This window comes from Brienomyrus brachyistius, chromosome 4, assembly GCF_023856365.1.
Source record: "Brienomyrus brachyistius isolate T26 chromosome 4, BBRACH_0.4, whole genome shotgun sequence".
Lineage (NCBI taxonomy): Eukaryota > Metazoa > Chordata > Actinopteri > Osteoglossiformes > Mormyridae > Brienomyrus > Brienomyrus brachyistius.
This window is the reverse complement of record NC_064536.1, coordinates 31,793,101-31,814,880: the sequence shown is the minus strand read 5'-3', so window position 1 is coordinate 31,814,880 and position 21,780 is coordinate 31,793,101. Positions and strand designations below refer to the sequence as shown.

The window sequence follows — 21,780 nt, the reverse complement described above, 5'->3', positions numbered from 1 at the left end:
TAGGAGAAGGATGGAAACATTCAACACTGCAGCTGCAAGGCAGCCCTGTTACCCACTGAGCCGCCCCTCACCGGATTCTCATGGTTAAAACAGGACATGGTGCCCAATACATTCAAAATGCACATGTGGAGGATTTCAGCCATATGGTTTTGAGTAACTTCTACACCCACGTACCATGTGTGAGATGGAGCCTGCCAGTTCCTCTTATGGTCCAATTCTGCTCATGCGTTACTAAGATTATGGTACTTAGGTCCTCCATCCATCAGATCCTCTTCTCATTCTGCTCATGCTAATCTACTCTGGACACTGTATGCTTGGTAAAAGACTCTCATCTCTGCCTCCTTGGCAGGGAAACATAAAGGGGGTTTGCTGAACTAGATGCACTGAGACTGGAAACAAACAGGATCGTGAGGGATCACAAATGGGAGGACTGGCAACCGGGAAGGTCACAGGCAACAGGAAGGTTTAACATCAATGACCAGACTGGGGCTGACGAGACAAATAGATACTTAAATGCAAAGAATAACGAGGGGCAACAAGCAACAGGCATGAATCATCAGGGTCACGCTAGTGAGGAGACAGGAGGGTCAGGCAGGTGTGATGGGTAGGACATGACAGTGGTCATGTGACACGGGCTGTTACTGTCACCATGAGGAAGCGCAGGAATGTAAACAGCTTGGAAAAGGCAGCTGGTGTTTTTCTCCTTTATTTCTGTGTGAGCCTATAGTGGGTCCCGTGTTGGATGGGATCCTGTCTCTACTGCCTGTCAGTCGTAAGCGGATCACACTTCTTATCGTTAGGGTGATGCCTGTGGTTTATGTCATTAAACCAGAGTTACTTGGATTTGCTGGAGACTTGACTGTGACACAAACACAATAACCTGTAGCAGGACTTGTAGTCTTTCAGGCACTCGGCCCCAGAATTTTAATTACTTTGAGTTTATATCTGAATGAGAAATTTTTGTAATTGACCAATACGCTTCTTATTCATGAAAATATTCAGTCGATGTTTTGCTTATGAATTGCATTGATTAAGAATTAGATTAAATGTATTGATCTCGGGGGGAAAATTTTTTTAAAGCAGCAGAGACAAACATACATGCACTCCCGTACACACACACACACACACACACACACGCTGTTCTGCTGTACAGGACTCTCACTACTGCTGTTGTTCCATTGTAAGTTGTTTGCGATCAAACCCATTGCACAGTCCTAGTTGTAAGTTGCACTATTTTGTACAGCACATCTATTCATCTGTTCATTCATTCATCTATTCATTCATTAGTTTGTTCATTCATTCAAATGATAAGTTGTATGGTTTTGAAGACATAATTGTCTGTGTTTGTGTCACCAGAGGGATAAATATCCCTGTTTGCATGTGTGTCGCTGTCTGTAAGTGTATCACAGATGTGAGAAATGTTTGTGCATATAGGCTGTAAACCCTCATGCTCATGCATTGTAGGGGCAGCTCAGTAAGTGTAAGTGTTACTTTGCGGCTGCTGTCAGGTGCAGCATGAACGGACTCCGGGGGCCGGAATGCTGGATTATCAGGGGTGATTTATTAACAAAGAGCACAAACAGGAGAGAACAGAACAGAAAAGGAGAATGAAACACTGATGCAGAGCCGAAGCCGGCGTGGTGGCTGCCACAGGATCGATTCCTCCCCCCTTAGCCGGGGACCCACCTTATACACCCACCCCCAGGGGAACAAGTGCACCACGTCTAAATTAGACAGGGGGGAGAGAAACAAACACGCCGCCAGCAGAGGCAGCAGCACAGAATGTGGAGCTCGTCACCAGAGGAAGGAGAAGGACGTCAGAGTAAGAATCCACCTTTCCTCTGTGTTCAGGGGTATATCTGTATTACTGCAATGCCACTGGGAGTGTTTTGTGGGTCACATTACATCTGACAGTCTCATTCCTAAATTGTGTGGATTAAAAAGAAGATACTTAGACTAAAATATAAAGCAAATCAGGATTCCTTTTTGATCTTTTGGAATCATATACAGTGCATCATAGATGATCAGGTATGTAGTGAAATCAGAATGCTGTCCACATTGGTTTAAATAAAAAATTGAAACGCTGCAGTTTGAATAACAAATCAACTGTCCATTCTCGCTGTTGCTAAATATGCATGTTTTTTTAGACTTCACAAAATATTAAGAATTTTATTTTAGAATATTTATCTAGATAATGTTAAATAATGACTGTACCCGTTAACCATATCTAACGTGTTGTGATGGAGACGTTAACTGAGGGACCGCAGCGTCTCACGTGCTGCGACCGACGGGAAACCCGCAGTTACCTCAGGGCGGCAGTAGGGGGCGGACGTGAGGTTCAGCCGTCTGAAGTTAAACCGTATTTTTTGGGAGAAATAAAAATGTGTTACGCTTTATTTTTAATTACTTGTGCAATTATTCTCTATGGTAGTAAGGACTAGTTCGCCTTTTAATGACTCTTTTCCCGTGTTTGATGGGAGTCAGAGAGAAGCCGTTTGCTAATTAGCTTGAGATTAGCTTGTTTAGCAGTTCATAGGTTTAGTTAAGAAGTTTTTTTCTTGCTTGTATTTTGATCTTTTAATCTAACGTGTGTCACTGATGTGATTTATGACTTTTCTTTTTAACTCTACGGATATTTTTTGCTTTCGCTGTTATGTCTCCCGTCTCCTTTTACATGGTTATTATATATGCTGATTTAATCTAATTTTGATATTTATGTTCAATTACAGTAAAGTGAATTTATTTAATTATATGTTTTATGTTACTCAGTTACCTCACGCTTTGAGCAGAGCAGAACCAGGACATTAATATGATAAAATATGAAGCCTTTATTGTCAGTGTACAGGCAGCAAATACAATATACAGACAGAAATATATAAAATGCACATATACAGGGGAGGGGAAAAGCTCCCCCACTCATCAGGCTTACATTTCATTACATTTTATTTTATTCAGAATCAGAATTCACTTTATTGGTACAACTGCATTTACTATGAATTTGTTCTGGCAGTTTTGCTGCATTGACAATATAGAACAAAAGTCATTTTGCATTTTGGCAAACTGAACAAACATTCATTGATTTCTGTCTAACATACGTCACACTTCAGACGGAGTAAAAAGGGTCATACTGGTTATAAAGCAGAGATTTTACCTTTTTGCTGTGGAGAAGCAGCAACATGTGATACTCTGATAAGGTAAAAATGATTCCTCCAGCACACAGTCAGCTATCCCAGCATGCACAGCGACACGGAGGAGTTCGCATCATAAACCCTAAACCCTGGATAGAGGGGTTCAGTGAATGAGGAGGTGAAGCTGTACAGGAGGGTCAGTCCATCAGAGGAGACTCTGTAGAAGGACAGAGCACCAGCCCCCCAGTCCAGATACACTCCTACTCTGCGGGAGTCTGAGGGCTTTATGGGTATGACAGTCTGTTTATTATTGTGCCGGACAGAGTATCTGTCAGGAGAGCAGAGCAGCATCCATGACTTGTCATTGGCTCCAAGCTGACAGTCAGCACTCCATCCTTTCCTCCCGATTCCTTTATAAGTCACTCCTATGCAGGCTCCATTTCCACTCCACTCAGCCTCCCAGTAACAGCGGCCAGTCAGACTCTCTCTGCACAGAACTTGGGGGGACCACACAAATCTCTCTGGATGATCAGGATATGGCTGCCGCTCTGCCCCCCATGTCACCTTCCTGTCCCCCCCTGACAGAGACAGGTTTCTGTTTGCTGTGTTGGGGTCCAGCGTCAGCTGGCAGGAGTCTGTAGACAAGAGGAAGAGCGATTAATCCCATGACGAAGCCCAGCATCTCCATCATTATTACTGTCACACCTCACACACTCACTAACACAGAACTCGCTCCAATACACACATTTTATTCCCAATATACTCATGTAGCCGCCCGAGTCTGCGGCGCTCCGGCTGCCCCCTCCGCTGTGAGACACGCCGCGCTGAGAGACTCGCTGGGGACCCAACTGCACTTTAGCCTGCACTCAATTATTCTGTACGATACAGAAAATATAAAAAAGAAGCAGGAATTCAAGTATGTGAAATACCTCAGGAAATGTCGGACGCCGCGCGACGCTGGCGGGAAGACGCGCCGAAATGCTGCGCGTGCTAAATTAATAGCCTTAATTACAGGTGAATAAAATTACAAACAGCATTCATCAGACATGTTAATAATAAAATTATATGACAAAGATTACCACCAGTTTGTCTTTACGTCACAATATGAACATTTTTCAAACCAATTTGTACACACACCTCTTTCCAGCAGCGCGCGGACGCATCTAGGCTTAAATGTGTCCTATTTAAGTAATATTTTCAGTAAATTATTATTCTGATATTCCCTGCACACGTACCACAGCAGTGAGGTCTGTGTATGTTTCCCTACGTTTTACAAATTCAAAGCGCCAGTTTTGATCAACTGGCTGGCGTGAGATTTTCAATTCGGGTCTGCACACACATGCATACGCATTTATATGTATGTAACAGTTTTATTACCTTAAATTGTCTGTAGGGTTTGCAAACTACCGCAACCCTCGTCAAAAGCATCTGTGTTGTTTAAAGTGGACGCCAGCGTTCGCAGAGGAGGACGATGACGTAAAACGCATCATAAAAGTACCAGTCTGGCCGCCACTTGTTTTCTGTGTTGATTCCGGCTGAGTCTGTGCGCCTACATGAGGATACGTGACGCATGCGCGAGGTGCAGTACCACCAGAAATTGGGGTGGCAGTATGGTCACGTTTTGTCACTGGACATTGTGTTTATATACGGTACAGATAGTATTAAAGTAGCATCTGATTTTTTAAGAATGAGTGGCCTGAAAAACTGTATATTTTCAGGGGCAAGAAAGAAAATATTCCAAACATTATTGTGCCCGTCTGTGTACAGTGGCTTCAAAATTAATGGCAGTATAAGTTTCTGAGAATGCAGTGTCGAGTGCAAATTACAATGAAATTCTAACTTGAAATTCTTACTTTCCCACTTTCATAAGTAGCATTACTTTTCAATACAGTTCCATCCATCCATTTTGTGCCACTTATCTAATCTAATATATATCTGATGTTTTGAAAAGACAACGTGATGATATTGCCTTCTTAATAGAGACCCACTTAGTGCAGCAAGATGCAATGCTGGCGGCCTCCAGGTTCTACAGGCTTGTTTCCTCCTCATCAGCTTCCTCTCGGAGATGTGGCTGCTCATTTTGGTTAGTTGGGCCCTTCAAATCCATATTCTCAAATTGAGAGGGACGCTGACAGCAGGTTCTGTTACGTTATTTCTGACCTGGGGGGCAGGAAGGTCTGTTTTGTTGCTGCTTATGCTCCCACCCCCCAGGCCGCTCATTCTTCTTGGATCTGTCCAATCATATTCTTAGATTCCAGGAATTTAATTAAAGCTTATTATTGGTACTGATGCCAACGCCATTCACAATCCTGCCCTGGACAAATCCCCCTCTCTCATGGGTAGCCGGGTGCCCCCCTCCACCCGCTCCTTGTGTAAATTTGTGCAGGACCTGAATTTAGTCGACTCATTCTTCTGCTTCTCTGATTTCCTCTTCTCTATCTGACCACAAGTCTGCCTTCCTTCAGTTGGTGCTGCCTTCTCTACCTTCTCGGGCCCCGTGATGGAAATTTGATTCTTCTCTGCTTCAAAACCCCAAATTCATAACTTATTTAACCCCTAGACTCGAAGAATTTATTTCCATTAATGCTGGCTGAACTGATGACCCAACCTACTGCTGGATGGCTGTTCAGGGCTTCCTTCGTGACGCACGGTTGCCTTTGCCAGCGGTTTGGCTCGCAATGGTCGTCAGAATATTTCTGAATTAGAAAAGCCTCTATCTCAGTTAGAAAGTGCGCGTCCTGCAGTGGATGATCAGGATCATGAGATCCTTATTACAAGTGTAGGAGCTGAGCTGAATTCTCTTCTATCTCACTGCACAGAGTTTATGGTTCATTACACCAGGTTGCACTATTATGTTGCTGCTGCCGGGCCTAGTAAACTATTGGCTCTTAGGCTTAGGCAGTGTGACTCATTCTCAGCGATATCTGCAGTTAAAACTAAGGATGGCGTCGTCACCACTAACCCTCTCGAAATCAACAAATCCTTTTTTCAGTTTTATTCTGATTTACTCTCTTCACCTCCTGCCTCCCCATCCTCTGATCTCACCCGCTCTGCACGTTTGCTTTGACACTCTCCCCCAGTTCTAAGCCCGTTTCCAGTCTCTATTCCCTTCTCCACAAATCCTCTTACAAACCTCTCTGTCACTTCCGCCTGGCAGATGGAGCTCTCCCCCACCCCTGTGTTATCCTGGAGTGTCATTTTTCAAAACATTAAAAACTGTTCTAAAAACCGAATCATCAGCAAATATAATTTAAATTTGTCCATAGATTGTACCGCACTCCTAGGTAATGCCATCCCATGGCACACCTTGGGGACCCAGGTTCGAGTCTCTGCCTGGGTTACATGTGTGTGGAGTTTGCATGTTCTCCCCATGTCGTCGTTGGGTTTCCTCCGGGTACTCCGGTTTCCCTCCACAGTCCAAAAACATGCTGAGGCTAATTGGAGTTGCGAAATTGCCCATAGGTGTGCATGTGTGGGTGAATGGTGTGTGAGTGTGCCCTGTGATGGGCTGGCCTCCCATCCTGGTTTGTTCCCTGCCTCGTGCCCATTGCTTCCAGGATAGGCTCCGGACCCCCCGTGACCCAGTAGGATAAGCGGTTTGGAAAATGGATGGATTTACCCATCTAGACATCAATTTTAAATATATTATCTGACTCTGTTACGTCTTTATTTTCACTGTTTCTACTGGTATCATAGTTTTGTCCTCAACTTCCAGCTGCACTCTCTCTGGGGCTGGCAGATATATATATATATATATATATGTGTGTGTGTGTGTGTGTGTGTGTGTGTGTGTGTGTGTGTGCGTGTGCGTGTGCGCGTGCGTATGTGTGTGTGTGTGTGTGTGTGTGCGTGTGTGTGTGCGTGTGTGTGTGTGTGTGTGTGTGTTTTTCCTTTTCGCTTGCATGCTGTCTCAGGGTATGGGGGGGATTTTTGTTCTATGTTAAAATTGTTAAATAAAAATTTGATTACAAAAAATGCCCAAATGAGCGGGAAAACCATGGACCTGGCAACCCTGCATATGTCATGGTTTATAGATACACCTGTAAAGTGTGAGATGTCTAAATGGGGTTATACTCTGATAACGGCACTCATAGAACAATCAGATTTCTTGGTCGGAACTAACTGTTATAATGCATTATGAATGTGTTTATAAATGACTAAAAACACTACTTTAAGTAAAATGTTACCAAAATTGTTTATTACAGTTAAGCAAACAACACACAGCTCTACATTACAGTGTCCCCATGTGACTATAGTGTCACATACCAAGGGGGGGGGGGTGTAGATATCTGTTTTCTTTCTCCCCCCTTTCCCAGATCTGTCAAGAACAGGATTGCTGCTCCTGACTGTTAAGCCCTATCCATCTGAAATACAGGGCAACCCATCATTGGTGCTCAGTGTTCCAGTGGAAGATCTAACCAATTCCGAGTGGTCTGTTCCTGATGGGAGGGGCCTAGTATTCAGAAGCTGGCTGTGTCTATGTGTCTAGGAGGAGAGATATGGTTGTGTTGTTAGTCTCATTTGGTGTCTTTGATACTCCCCTCCTGTCTTCTGCAATCCCCCCCCCTCACCCCCTTGTGAAACTGAACAGGTAAGAAGTGTGCAGACATACATTAACACGTAGGTCCTCTCTCTGTATGAACACACTGGGTTACAGGGCGAGTGCCACCTTCTGTATTTATGTTCAGGTGGGTAAGCCTAGTGTAGTCTGGGTTTTTATTTTCTATCTTTGGTTTTAGTTATAATCTTTACAGGGTAGGAAGAGCTGTTATGTTTTGTTAATTTCTTTCCTTTGACGCATCCATGTTCTTTTCCCTGGGTCTGGCCCATCCTCCTGTGTTCCCAACACCCAAATCCCTGTATTGGTTCATTCAGAAAGACTGAAAGCTATTGCTCACCATGAATCCATGAAACTGAAATCTACTGATCAAGCCAGAAATATTGGTGTAGTTCTGGACTCAGACCTAAATATCAACAGTCACATAAGGACAATTACAAAATCAGCTTCTCACCATAAAAAACATAGCAAGAATAAAAGGATTTCTCGCTAAACCAGATACAGAAAAGCTTGTTCATGTCTCTATTTTCTGAAGGTTAGACTATTGAAATGGTGTCTTTGCAGGTCTTGGTAATAAATCAGTCAGACAGCTGCAGCTCATCCAGGATGCTGCCACCAGAGTCCTCACTAACACCAAGGAAGTGGAGCAAATCACACAGCTCCTTAATCACTGCACTGGCTTCCTGAGCATCAGAGGATTAATAATTAAATATCACTTGTGTAAAAGGCACTAAATGGCATTAGTTTCCTTGAACGTTATGAAGCATCCAGACCCCTGAGGGCATCTGGGAAACATTCACTCAATGTCCCAGAATGAAGACCAAGCAGGCTGAAGCAGCTTTTAGTCTCTATGCTCCCTGTCTGTGGATCAAGCTTCCTGAATACCTGAGGTCTGCTAACACTGTGAGCTCATTATAATCAGGGCTTAAAACGTTACTGTTTGCTGCAGCTTTTCAATAAATGTTACGAGCAGGAGATTAGTCATATGCTGCCTCTACAATGTCACTTCTTTTTAGTTTACTGTTTGTTTTTTTGGCTTTTATGCTTTTTAAAATGATCTTTTAAATTGACAATCAACGTGTTTGTAAGTCCCACACCTAAGTTCCGAAGTACTGAAAAAGTACCCCAGCTGTGATGGTACTTTGGGTACTGGAACTTCTGGTACTGGTACTCGACCCGAAGTCAATGGAAAAGTGAAAGTACCAAAAGTACCGTACCTGTTGCAGTGGAAAAACACCCTGAATAAACTTGCCTTGCTTGGCATTGCATTACAACTGGATTCAAAGGTTACTGACAAAAACAGCTCATGTAAATGTGAAAGACCAGGAGGCAGCGGGAGAGAGAAAGAGAAGCTCCTGTAGCAGAAGGAAACGAAACACAATAAAACACAATAAAACACAATAAAACACACTCCACCTCATACAGGCAGAGAGAAGCGAGTGTGTGAACAGACTCACATTGTAAGAGTTCTGCTCTGGTCCTGGGCACAGATATTGGTGGGACGGTGTCTTTGGTAACTAGAAGGAGGCAGAGAGAAACAGGGATGTGAGTAAAAGGAATTTACTTGTGGGAGATGGACGTCACTCACTGTGTATTATCATTATGAGGGACAACAACAGGCATTTTTAACAAACTGCAAATCATGGTAAGTTACACATAATACAGATTTTTGGATTCTGTAATGTAAAAGAAACATGAATCATGTGATCTGGGTTTTGCATCCTATAGAATTTAGAGCTCACAGGTTTTCATAAAGATTTAGTCTTATTGGAAACAGAAACTGACTTGGTCACACCAACGTGAGGCTGACTGTACTGCACACTCTCTCTGCATGGTGTATAATAACCAGAACAGACTGAAAAATGTTTTTATTTATCAACCTGTATGATGGATCTCTGCCATTTTCTTTTCGCAAACATTCTCCAGTTGGTCCTTCAGTTCAGAAACCACCTTCCTCATATTCTCAAAAGAGCAGCGTGGACTGACGGAGATTCTGGGTCCAAATCCAGCTTCAGGGGTGACAGGAAGACCCTGGTACCTCTACAGACACACAGTCTGATTAAACAGCTTCATCAAAACAAATGTGTATGTCATCTAATTAACAGGACCATTAACATCTGACCAATGACAGTCTAGCTGAAATACAAATGAGAACATGCATCCATTTGAATTCTCTGGTTTTCTTATTGCCAAAGTAGCTGTTCTGTTACCTGGAGGAAATGGATGTGATCCTCTGTGTGTGAAAGCTGCTCCAGCTCAGAGTGTCTCCTCTTCAGTTCATCAATATCCTGCTTCAGTCTCTCCATGTGTCCTTCAGTCTGGCTCACTACACCCTTCTCCTGATCTCTGATCAGCTTCGTCACCTCAGAGCGTCTTCTCTCAATGGAGCGGATCATCTCAATGAAGATCCTCTCACTGTCCTCCACTGCTGACTGTGCTGAGCTCTGTTGGTGACACAGGGAGCAGAGGACGGTAAATTACAATTGGCCCCTTTTGAGACTCCAGAGATCCTCATTGTGCAATAGAGATGTGAGCTGACAGGAGGTATAAAAACAGCACAGGACTGGGGTTTGGAGCGTCACCATTCTGGATACCTCAGGTACTGAAACCCAGCCAGCACTGATTGGAAATGATCCCTCATTAAACTCATACACTGTCAGCTGCAGGGATTTGGCAGAGACTGGTGGCTGTATGGGGCACGTTGGTTATCACCATTAGGTCTCAGTTTAATAGGTGACTTTCTTGGTGTTTATTTGCATTATGCTGGGTTGTGAAGAGTTGCATTTTTCTCAAATGAGCCTTTTATGGTATTTTTCTAAATAAACAAGGTACTACTGCTGCAACACTTAATTAAACTCTTATCTAGCAACTTTGCTGCATAAAATCACTGACCCAGAATAACCCACAGAAGCATTAATTTGATTAATCCCCACAAGTCTGTAGATTTGCAATCTGTTGTATCTGAGAAACGATTTAATATGACCACAAACCAGCTGTTATCTTCTCCTCAGGTTCATACTCACTGTGATTGAGGCCACAGTCTCTCTCAGCTCCTGCAGCTCCTTCTCTCTCATCTGAACTCTCTGCTGAAATTCACTTTGTGTTTCACCCATTTGTTTCTACAGATAAGAAACAAGGCGACAAAAGCTCCTTTCATTAGCTGAGATTATATTCATTAATCATCCTGTCCAGGGTGGATCCCAGCCTTGGGCCCTATGCTGCCTGGGAAAGGATCCAGGTGCTCCCCATGACCCTGACTGGGATTACTGGTTAGGAGATGGATGGATGCAGGGATATTCGTAAATGATTTATTGACTGTAGGTAGGATAAACTGGACATAGACCCTTTGGTCCTGTTTCCACCTGGTATTAACATGCGTCCTGGGTGATCCAATCAGAAGTGGACAGCGCTAATTACAGGTGTGAAGGCACCCAGGACACATTGAAGATGCATTGAGATACGATCACTGAAACCACATTGGAAGGTGGTTTGGGCTGCATATGACCACATTCTTATAGCAATGTGAAGGCGAATGTGTCTTGGGCTGCATTGCAGGACTGGTTACTCAACTGATGTCCTATTAGATTGATGTCAGATCGCATGTCAGTTGAGAATGGGCCACTGTGTATAAACTGCACTGTGAACAACAATAATGCATCTTTTCTCCTGCGACCCTAAAAACTCTGAATCTTCTGGGAAGTTGGTTTAATTTTGGACTGTTGTGACTCATTCATATGGAAACCGTGTCACAGTGTACATCACTGATGTTCCACGCCAATTCAGAACAGAAAATGTGTAAAATGGGATTTATTAAAGATGCTTCAGAATTTGAACATATCATATATTTAATGTGCATGTTGGGGCGCAGCCTGGTGCAGGCAGGGAAACGAGGTGACGATGCACTTAAAAGCTCCAACACAAAAGGAATTAAGGAGACTGAACCAAACTGGAAAGACACACAATAAAGGAACAATAAGGGGTAAAAACTCACCAGGGAAAAAGTAGCTAAGAAAATGACACGTAGACTAACAGAGGGAATGGGGCAGCTAGTGATATTAAGCTTGACACTGAAGCTCCGAGGTATGTGCCAAAAAGAAACGATTTACTACATTCTTGACTGAGCTTCGAGGTTTCCTCCGTTCCACCCTAAACACGTGACCATGGTCATCCGAAGCTTCATTCTGCACTCAACCATGTGACTGCTTTGGAAATTGAAAATGAGACGCAAAAACCTCTTTGTCGGTTTTGAACGTGTTGTAGAACAAATATTACTCCGCACACACACTGCAGCATAAGGTTTCATCACAAAAATAATTTAATGATTTATTATTCATGATTTAATCATAATATAATATGATAATAATTATAATAATTAGTTATTCTTGTGTTCACGGTTCAGGTTAGTTTCATGACTACATAATATTAGATTTGGGTGAGGGTATTACCCAATAATCTGTATAATTTTCCCAGTATAGAGACCAAGAAGCAAATGATTGATGAGGCTTTGGTCAATATGACTGTGAAGGATTCACAACCCTTCACCATAGTGGATAACGCTGGATTTAGGGAGTTTGTGGGGACCCTGAATCCAACCTACATTCTCCCATCCAGGCAAACATGAAAGGGTTTGGTGACAGAAACATTTAAGATAGAAAACGAGAAAGCAAAGGAAGAGGTGAGAAAGGCCAAAGCAGTAAGACTAACATCTGACATGCGGACATCCATACATATGGAAGCTTATTTAGCAGTCAAACGCCATTTTATAAATGATAAGACTGAGCTGTCAACCGTATTATTGGGAGCAGGAAAATTCCCAGAGTCTCATTCTGCAGAAAACATGGCTGCAGTCGAGGCAGCCTGATGGAGGAGTGGGGAATACAGAATAAAGTCCGATGGCTCACATTGATGCTGCACAAAATGTGATTGTCTGTGTCAGACACACAACCTGCATTGTACATGCACTGAATTTGGTTGTGAAGAAGGACATGGACCAGACACAAGTATCTGACGATATCAGATCCAAGACAAGACAGATTCTGTGTGATCAACTTCAGAACCAGTACAACTGCTAGAGAAAAGCTTTGTCAAATTCAACTGCTGATGGGCAGAACCACACTCAAAATGGTCCAAGAACTGGAAACCAGCTGGAAAAGCACCTATTCAATGCTGCAATGACCACATGATCAAGGAGAACCAGTTGGTGCTGCATTGGTCACTCTGAAGACAGAGCTCACTACCCTGACCTCAGAGGAATATCACATCATTTATGAGTGTCTGGGTGTTTTATGACATTTCAATGAGGCATCTGTTACTCTCTTCTCTTCAGAAAGTGTATCAGGATCCAAGGTAATTTCTCTCATCCACATGCTTAGACATCCTGTGAATCTGAAACCTTCCCAGACACAGAATGTCAAGGCCCAGCAGTTGTGCAAGAACCTCTTGAAGTTGCTCACTGAGAGGATGTCAGTCTGTGAGACCATGAGCATAATGACACTGGCCACACTGCTGGATCCAAGATATAAAACCGCAGGTTTCTGTAGCAAATCTAATGCTCAGGCTGCTGTGAAACGCCTTACAGCAGAGTGTGTGTCCAGCATAAGATTACAGGAGGCCCAGCAGAACCCATCCGCACCAACATGCATCCAGCCACCAGAACCAGAGCCTGGAGGAACCTCATCTGCTACTGCAATGCACACCGGTACTGCAACCATTCTGCAGCACATGCTACCGCGCAGGTTCAGCAGTACTTCAGTGACCCAAATATATTGCGTTCTGAAGACCCTTTGCAGTTCTGGGATATGCAGATGGCTGCCTATCCACACTCGTATGAACTTGCATTATAGTTTCTCTGCACTCCAGCAACCTCCGTTCCATATCAGTGGATATTCTCTAAAGTGGGAGAAGTTGTGAATAAAAAAACACAACCAACACGATGTTCAACAAATACTGTTCCTTTACAAATATCTTTAGTCCAATGTCCCCTCGAGTTACACATGCACCCCTTCCCAGGTAATTCAAAGGTTGCCCAAACCACAAGAAATTGCACCCAAGTTAATCAGTACATTTACATGCATAAAGCACTACAGACCACTGTTTACCTAATTGTATATATTCTGATGCACGACACTCAAAATTTACTATTTACTTATTTGACCCCTCAGGGTCACTAATGTTCACCATTTAGAAAAGCTTTGCGTACTGAACCATTGTTTGACAGACTTGCTTCGGAAAGCTTTGTTTCGCCATCACTAAGGGCAACTAAGGGAAGAAAAACCACGAAAAGCAACCAGGTAGAAAAACAGGCTGTGACTAAAGACAATGACCTAACATTCCACCACCAACAGACAAACAATGAATCAGCATGAAAAAGGAGGACAAGCACTTAAATGCAAAAGACAACCGAACTAACGAAGAGGCAGATGTGACACATAAGACAATTAACCAGTAACAATGGTGCAGGGAAAACAGGCAACAGGTGCAGTAACTTATACTAATGAACACAAGACTAGAGAAACTCCAACAAACACTGAAAGTAAGAAACACTAATCACACACTAGGAATTCAACACTTAGAAAACACGGAAACATGTGGAACATAATAAAACAAGACAAGCTTCACAAGGAGAACAAATAACTAATAAACACTAGGAAGAATAGAAAACCAGTAGCCATTCAGATGCTCGGCTAATCAGTAAGGGAACCTCTTCACCTTGATTGCTGACTGTGATTCTACGTGATTCTATGTTTGAAGGAGTTTCAGTAGGAATTCAATAAGAACTTTTTAAACTTTCACTTTCAGTTAATTTTTATTTCATTTTACCAAAGCAGACTTGAGTGATTTGTAGCAATTATACTAACATGTTAAGACAAAAGTTATTTTCATTTAAAATAAATTTTATAATTCATATAAGAGTATTTCTGGCCTGACCTGTATCTCCGTCCTTCCTGCAGCAGCTGAGACTGTATCATGGCCTCTGTGTTCATCCAGCATACAGAGATAACAGATACACTGCTGGTCGGTACGGCAGTAGACCTCCAGGGGTTTGTCATGGTGGGAACAGACCTTGTCCTGCAGATGACCAGTGGCATCAGTCAGCTTGTGCTTCTTAAAAGCTGGAGACTCATAGTGAGGCTGGAGGTGAGTTTCACAGTAAGAGGCCAGACACACCAGGCAGGACTTGACAGCTTTGTGTTTTCTCCCAGTACAGAAATCACACTCCACATCTCCAGGTCCAGCATATTGGTCAGCAGGAGTAGCTGCTTGTAGTCCAGTCTTCTTCAGGTTCTCCACCACTTCAGCCAGTATGGTGTTTCTGCCCAGAACAGGTCTGGGTATGAAGGTCTGTCTGCAGTGGGGGCAGCTGTAAACTCCAAGACGATCCTCCTGATCCCAGCAGCTCTTTATGCAGCTCATACAGTAACTGTGTCCACAATTGATAGTCACTGGATCCTTCAGTAGATCCAGACAGATTGGACAGCTGAACTGGTTCTGATCCAATGTGGAACGAGCTTCTGCCATTTTACCATGAACACTGATATGATTCAGTTTCGTTTTCTCTCACTTCCTGCTTCTCAGGCTGCAGTAGGTGTGGTTTTGGACTGAGGCCAGACTGAGAAGAGCAGACTGAGCAAACACTGGAATTTGAGTGTATGACTGAAGTAATACAAAAGACAAACTATACACACACACAGTTTAGACTAGATAATCCGCCTGAAGTTAAGCAGGTTAAAGTCTGGCCAGTACTTGGATTGGAGACCAACTAGGAAAGTTTGGTAGCTGCTGAAGAGATGTTAGTATGGCCAACAAATTAGCCCATTCTGTGGTCTGTGTAGATCGCAGTACAGTGATAGGGACACTGTGCTGTAAAAAGGGTGTGTCCTTTAAATGAGATGTAAAACTGAAGCTTTCATAAGTACTATCAATGTACTGGTGTGTTTTATATGTTGTTCAATGTAATATTGTAAGGCTGCAGGCCTTGCAGGCCCCGTCGGTCTGAGATCTGGCAAGCCTGCAATTTTCCACCCAGTGTCCTAAGGCAAAGGTCCACCAGCTCCGATAAGACTGGACCCAAATCACCCAATCACTACATCAAAAGGGACACCTCACCCCCACTGGGCAGCCAGAACCCTGCAGCCAAATTCCAGCGACAAGGCCTGACTGGCTCAAGACACAGATACATCCTACACTCACTAACTCACACTAACACAGGAGGTATCACCCCAGACTAACATTAGGGACACATACACCCATGTTTGGTCTCGTTTGAATGGTCACAGTACGACGGGCACAATACTCTCCACCTTAACGCAGTATGTTCTCACATAAGAGAAATAATGAAAGTAAGACTAAACCCACCAAAGTGGAGGATCTTATCACCTGGTGGAACAAAAGAATTCTCACGTTCCTCCTTAAGTGATTCCATTGGCTGAGCTTCTGAGAATTGATAAGATCAGCAGTTCTCCAGGACACACACACAAGAAACAAATGGTCCCTAAAATAATCAGGATGGGGTGCCAACCCACTCCAGGACACACTCACGCACACCTACAGACAGCTTGGTAACACAATTATCTTCAGCATGTTTTGGGTCTGTGGGGGGAAGCCAGAGTATCTGGGGGAAACCTCACGACGACAGGAAGAACATTCAGACTCCACACACAGATACTCAAACCCTGGTTCCAAGGGTGTGAGGCAACAGTGCTCAGCACCGCACCAACACGCCACCCCATTTTAGGCTACATTGACAGTATAGCCAATTCAATTCAATTATATAAGTCTTTACTGAGAATATATGGGGAAAATTAATTTAGAAAAAGTGGTTTTACTTATAATTGTGAAGAATTTTCAGAAGGGTAAGTCTGTTTTGCCAGAGTTTACAGGCTGTAACTCTGGACGGGATCCTGCTCTCAGAATCCCAGCTCCCTGCCGGTTATTGGTGGACCCTTAAGTGGGATGTTTCTGAGGCCAAATACAGCAGAAAATCATACACTTACATATATAACATCATGTGCAATTGTATGTCATTCAAGATCATTGTGTGACATCGAAATTCCGATTAGCAATTTGAATTCAGCGCGGAAGTACTTTATGTTCAACTATTCTAAGTTTTTTGTTGGGTATTTTTTGATGGGTATTTTAGGTCACCCACTGTAATCTATGTGTTTATTACTGCCTGGAGGGGTAGCTAGCCAGTTGAAGTTGGAAAGTTGGAACTTAGAAGCCCATCACTGGTGACTAGGTCAGCAGGTATTTGAAAAGCCCTATTAAGTGAGACTTTGAATCTGAGGATGCATTTTTATCTGCTATAGTACACCTAAGGTATAGCTAATGCATAGTTAGACTGTGCTGAAAGCCATTCATTGCCAATGGTAATTTAACAACCAAAGCATGGGTGAATTTTAATCTCCACCCCCTGTAGTCAGTGATGGCCCAACCTTATTCAGGGGCCTAAGTAAAATGTGATTAACTTTATTGTCATTAAATCTCCCTTTCCTATCCTAGCACATGGGGTGCCCCCTGGTGGCTATTGGGTACTAAGCAGCCACTCAGGTTGCTTATGCCTCGGGCTGACCCGTGCCTGTAGCAGCATGAATAACCAGTGCCGCAATTTCTTTGTGTGGAGGAAGCCTTATGTTGACATCGTGTTAGTCAGTGGCTGCACCAGTTAAAGGACGTGGTGCAAGTGATGTGTGGCAAGTGTTTGGGAGCCACCCCCCCCCCCTTAAAGGGCCAGAGCTGTTTGCAATGTCCGAGAACTCCCTTACTGGAATGTGACAGTGATCAGTTACAGTTAGTTGCCAATTTAATTTGCAGGAACATTTGCAAATGAACCAGATCCATGACCCTGAGAATCACGCCTCTGGTGTATTATAATTGTCTCAAAACTTAAATTGAACCATAAACTCATCCACAATGGCATACATTGTGTTTTTTTGTCTGTTTCTGAAAAAATTAATTGTGAGGACTACTGCACTAACATTCACTAATTACAAACAAACAGCAATGCACCCAGGTATGGCTCTGCGGGTTAGGACACTGTGACTGTAGCTAGAACAGTGCCGGCTGAAACCCACTGGCCAATAAGGTGATTTTGCCATTAGGTCGCAGTTGTACGTCACTTTGAATAAAGTCCTCAGCTACAGAGTGTTACATGCAGGGCTCCATATGAAGCTCACCCACTCACTTGAGGTGAGTCATTTAGATGAAAGTCGAGTATAATTACTGAATACTATTCCAATGGCTAGCAAAAAAGTTGCATGTCGGATTACATTTTTACTCAACTGGTCTAGTTGGCTAGTGCCAAAAATTCTTAAGTCCCACTCAGTGCTTGAAGTGGGCTTGTACTCACCGGTACGCAATGCCAGCACCTCTCTGCTGTTCTCTTCAGAATGCCGACACCTCTCAATATCTGCTGGTACTGAATGACAATGGCAGTACTGGTACCTGGAACCAAATAACAAGGGCAGTAGTGGCACCTGGTACTGAATGACAAGGGGAGCACCGGCACCTGGTACTGAATGACAAGGGCAGTAGTGGCACCTGGTAATGAATGACAAGGGGAGCACCGGCACCTGGTACTGAATGACAAGGGCAGTACCGGCACCTGGTACTGAATGACAAGGGCAGTACTGGCACCTGGTACTGAATAACAAGGGGAAAATTGGCACCTGGTACTGAATGGCAAGGGCAGTACTGGCACCTGGTACTGAATGGCAAGGGCAGTACTAGCAGCTGGTACTGAATGACAAGGGGAGTATCGGCACCTGGTACTGAATGACAATGGCACTACTGGCACCTGGTACTGAATGACAATGGCAGTACTGGCACCTGGTACTGAATGACAATGGCAGTACTGGCAGCTGGTACTGAATGACAAGGGGAGTATCGGCACCTGGTACTGAATGACAATGGCAGTACTGGCAGCTGGTACTGAATAACAAGGGGAGTACCGGCACCTGGTACTGAATGGCAGTGGTGGCCTATTGGTTAGGGAAGTGCACTTGTGATTGAAAGGTTGCTGATTTGATTCCCCGACCAGCAAGGTACCACTGAGGTACCCTGAGCAAAGTACTGCCTTCACGTCCTGTTCCGTGGGCACTAAACTATAGCTGTCCATTGCTATGTCACATATGGGTTACATGCAGAGGACACATTTCATTGTTGTGCTATGGAGTGTCAACAATGACAACTAATCACTTTAACTAGGTTCTTCATATTCACTTAATTAGTGTGTATTTGAATTCCAGGTCAGATGAAACCAAAAAGACAACAGAGTCTGCAGCAGCAAGGTTGATACCTCTGGCACCCCTAATTATAGTGGTATCAACTTGCCTGTTAATAATAAACAGATAACAGGAACAGTCCACAGCACCTTAAAATAAGGTGTGGTGTGTGTGATTGTGTGAGTTAGGATTGGAAGGCTGCTGGTTTGAATCCCATATATGGAAGAGTGATCATATCACCGTTGAACACTTGAGCAAGGCCCTTATCCCCAAAACTGCCCCAGAGCTCCTGGAAAAATGGCAGACCCTGTGCTCTGACCCTGTGCTCTGACCCTGTGCTCTGACCCTGTGCTTGACTCACATAAGGCAGAAATATGGGCTATACGTGAAACATGGAATTCCCATGTATTTGTACAATCACCATTACGTGGAAGATGCTGCCATCCGGTTGGTTAGTATGGGGAAAACCGGTAAATGTGGCCGCTTTGGGATACAAGGTAATCGGATTTTAACTTTTAAAAAAAGTCTATGAGCTCATATAGCTTTTATGAAAAATTTTCGCTTGATGGTTGAGAGTGCTATCACTGATTCCAGTGTGTTACAGAAACAGGTTATAAGCTTTCAGTAACTCAGTTATTCAATCCATTACATAATGTTCATTTTCAACTTAATTATAGTCACTTCAGAGTATAGAATCTATACACGTTAACTGAGTGTTCATTCTGCACGTGGCAAATGGCTTACGGAAAGGATATTAACGACGCTGGTAAAAACATAAACAACTAAGATATAAATCTTCATTCCATTAAATAGCCCAAAGTTTATTTCCAGTGCTGAGGCCAGTAATTTAAATGTAAAACAAGTACAAAAAATGAACAATAACGGACTACATTTTTGCACGCCACCCCTGTTCATTTCATATCATGTTGTTAAAAATTAAGCTGAAATTATAGACCAGATCTGTGTAAACACTTTCCGGGATTCCCCTTCCGTAAATTCTGCCGACCGGGGGATCCCCTCGGTCAATTTAGTGTGATCGCTGGTAATTGAAAACTCAGAAGAACAAAAGCGGATCGACAGTTTTGATTATTCGGGCAACATGGGCAGGTGCTCAGGGTCCCCTGCCATTCATAGACTTTGGATTTTCCCTTGACCACAGTTTGCACCTTATTTAGCAAACAAGCCTATTTCTTTTTCCATATGTTAGCATCCCCGGGGGTCTGGGGAGCCAGCTGACCCCGTACCCCTACAGTTTTGCTTTCTCCCTACTTGGGGGTTTTTGGTTCCTCTCCTCTTTTGTCATATGTATTTCTTTCTTTAATTTCTCTTTCATTTTCCCTGTTTTGCATTGTTCTCTCTTAATGATGTTGTAATGTGTCACAACACACCCACGTAAACCGCCTTGGGGCGACTCTGGTAAAGGCACCATATGAAAATAAATTGAGTTGAAATAATGATCTCGTGTTTCTTCATCATTAATGAATCGTGACAAATCTTTTTTTGAAACTATATTTGTTCATAATTTGTACTTCTGTGTGTTGAACTTCTGTCTCTGTGTGTGTGTGTGTATATACATATGTATATATAATATAAAATTGCAAAAACTTTAATTGTGTCCCCAAGTGGAGTCGCAAAAACCATCAAGCGATACAACGAAACTGGCACACATGAGGACCGACCCAGGAAAGAGTAACCTCTGCTTCTGAAGACAAGTTCATCCGAGTCACCAACCTCAGAAATCGCAAGTTATCAGCAGCTCAGATCAGAGACCAGATAAATGCCACACAGAGTTCTAGCAGCAGACCCATCTCTAGAACAACTGTTAAGAGGAGACTGTGCGAATCAGGCCTTCATGGTCAAATAGCTGCCAGGAAACCACTGCTAAGGAGAGGCAACAAGCAGAAGAGATTTGTTTGGGCCAAGAATCACAAGGAATGGACATTGGACCAGTGGAAATCTGTGCTTTGGTCTGATGAGTCCAAATTTGAGATCTTCGGTTCCAACCGCCGTGTCTTTGTGAGACGCAGAAAAGGTGAATGGATGGATTCCACATGCCTGGTTCCCACTGTGAAGCATGGAGGAGGAGGTGTGATGGTGTGGGGGTGTTTTGCTGGTGACACTGTTGAGGATTTATTCAAAATTGAAGGCACACTGAACCAGCATGGCTACCACAGAATCCTGCAGCGACATGCCATCCCATCCGGTTTGCGTGGACGATCATTTATTTTTCAACAGGACAATGACCCCAAACACACCTCCAGGATGTGTAAGGGCTATTTGACCAAGAAGGAGAGTGATGGAGTGCTGCAGCAGATGACCTGGCCTCCACAGTCACCGGACCTGAACCCAATCGAGATGGTTTGGGGTGAGCTGGACCACAGAGTGAAGGCAAAGGGGCCAACAAGTGCTAAACACCTCTGGGAACTCCTTCAAAACTGTTGGAAAACCATTTCAGGTGACTACCTCTCGAAGCTCATCGAGAGAATGCCAAGAGTGTGCAAAGCAGTCATCAGAGCAAAGGGTGGCTATTTTGAAGAAACTAGAACATAAAACATGTTTTCAGTTATTTCACCTTTTTTTGTTAAGTACATAACTCCACATGTGTTCATTCATAGTTTTGATGCCTTCAGTGAGAATCTACCAATGTAAGTGGTCATGAAAATAAAGAAAACACATTGAATGAGAAGGTGTGTCCAAACTTTTGGCCTGTACTGTATGTATATATTTATGTAAGCAGGCTTTTTAGCGACATTATAAATAATATCTCTCTTCTGTAGCAAAGCATTTTTAAAGGGCTCCCTGTGTCCTAGATAACCCAAACTCCCCTTTTGTTCGAAGCCCACGTACAGTAAGAGAGCACAAAGACACGTCC

The 21,780-nt window shown here is 43.4% G+C and overlaps 1 protein-coding gene and 1 long non-coding RNA gene across 4 annotated transcripts in view; one reads left to right on the top strand and one right to left on the bottom strand.

Annotated features, from left to right (window-relative positions):
* Positions 1–3,160: 3,160 nt before the first annotated feature.
* The window catches only part of LOC125740329 (tripartite motif-containing protein 16-like), a 33,260-nt gene continuing 14,640 nt past the window's right edge, over positions 3,161–21,780 (bottom strand). The window contains exons 1-6 of one of the 3 annotated variants that reach the window (XM_049011302.1): positions 14,614–15,339; positions 10,710–10,805; positions 9,897–10,130; positions 9,567–9,726; positions 9,144–9,203; positions 3,165–3,763 (exon numbers count right to left, since the gene is read on the bottom strand). In XM_049011302.1, the coding sequence (XP_048867259.1) occupies positions 3,225–3,763; positions 9,144–9,203; positions 9,567–9,726; positions 9,897–10,130; positions 10,710–10,805; positions 14,614–15,204 (1,680 nt within the window). In that variant the 5' untranslated portion in view covers positions 15,205–15,339 and the 3' untranslated portion in view covers positions 3,165–3,224. Of the gene's footprint in view, positions 3,764–9,143; positions 9,204–9,566; positions 9,727–9,896; positions 10,131–10,709; positions 10,806–14,613; positions 15,340–21,780 lie in introns of those variants that run through there. The other 2 variants (XM_049011304.1, XM_049011303.1) reach the window with 2 other exon arrangements.
* LOC125740357 (uncharacterized) overlaps positions 14,788–21,780 on the top strand; it is a 66,849-nt gene continuing 59,856 nt past the window's right edge. The window contains exon 1 of the long non-coding RNA XR_007397580.1: positions 14,788–14,915. This is a non-coding gene — a long non-coding RNA (uncharacterized LOC125740357). The remainder of the gene's footprint in view (positions 14,916–21,780) is intronic.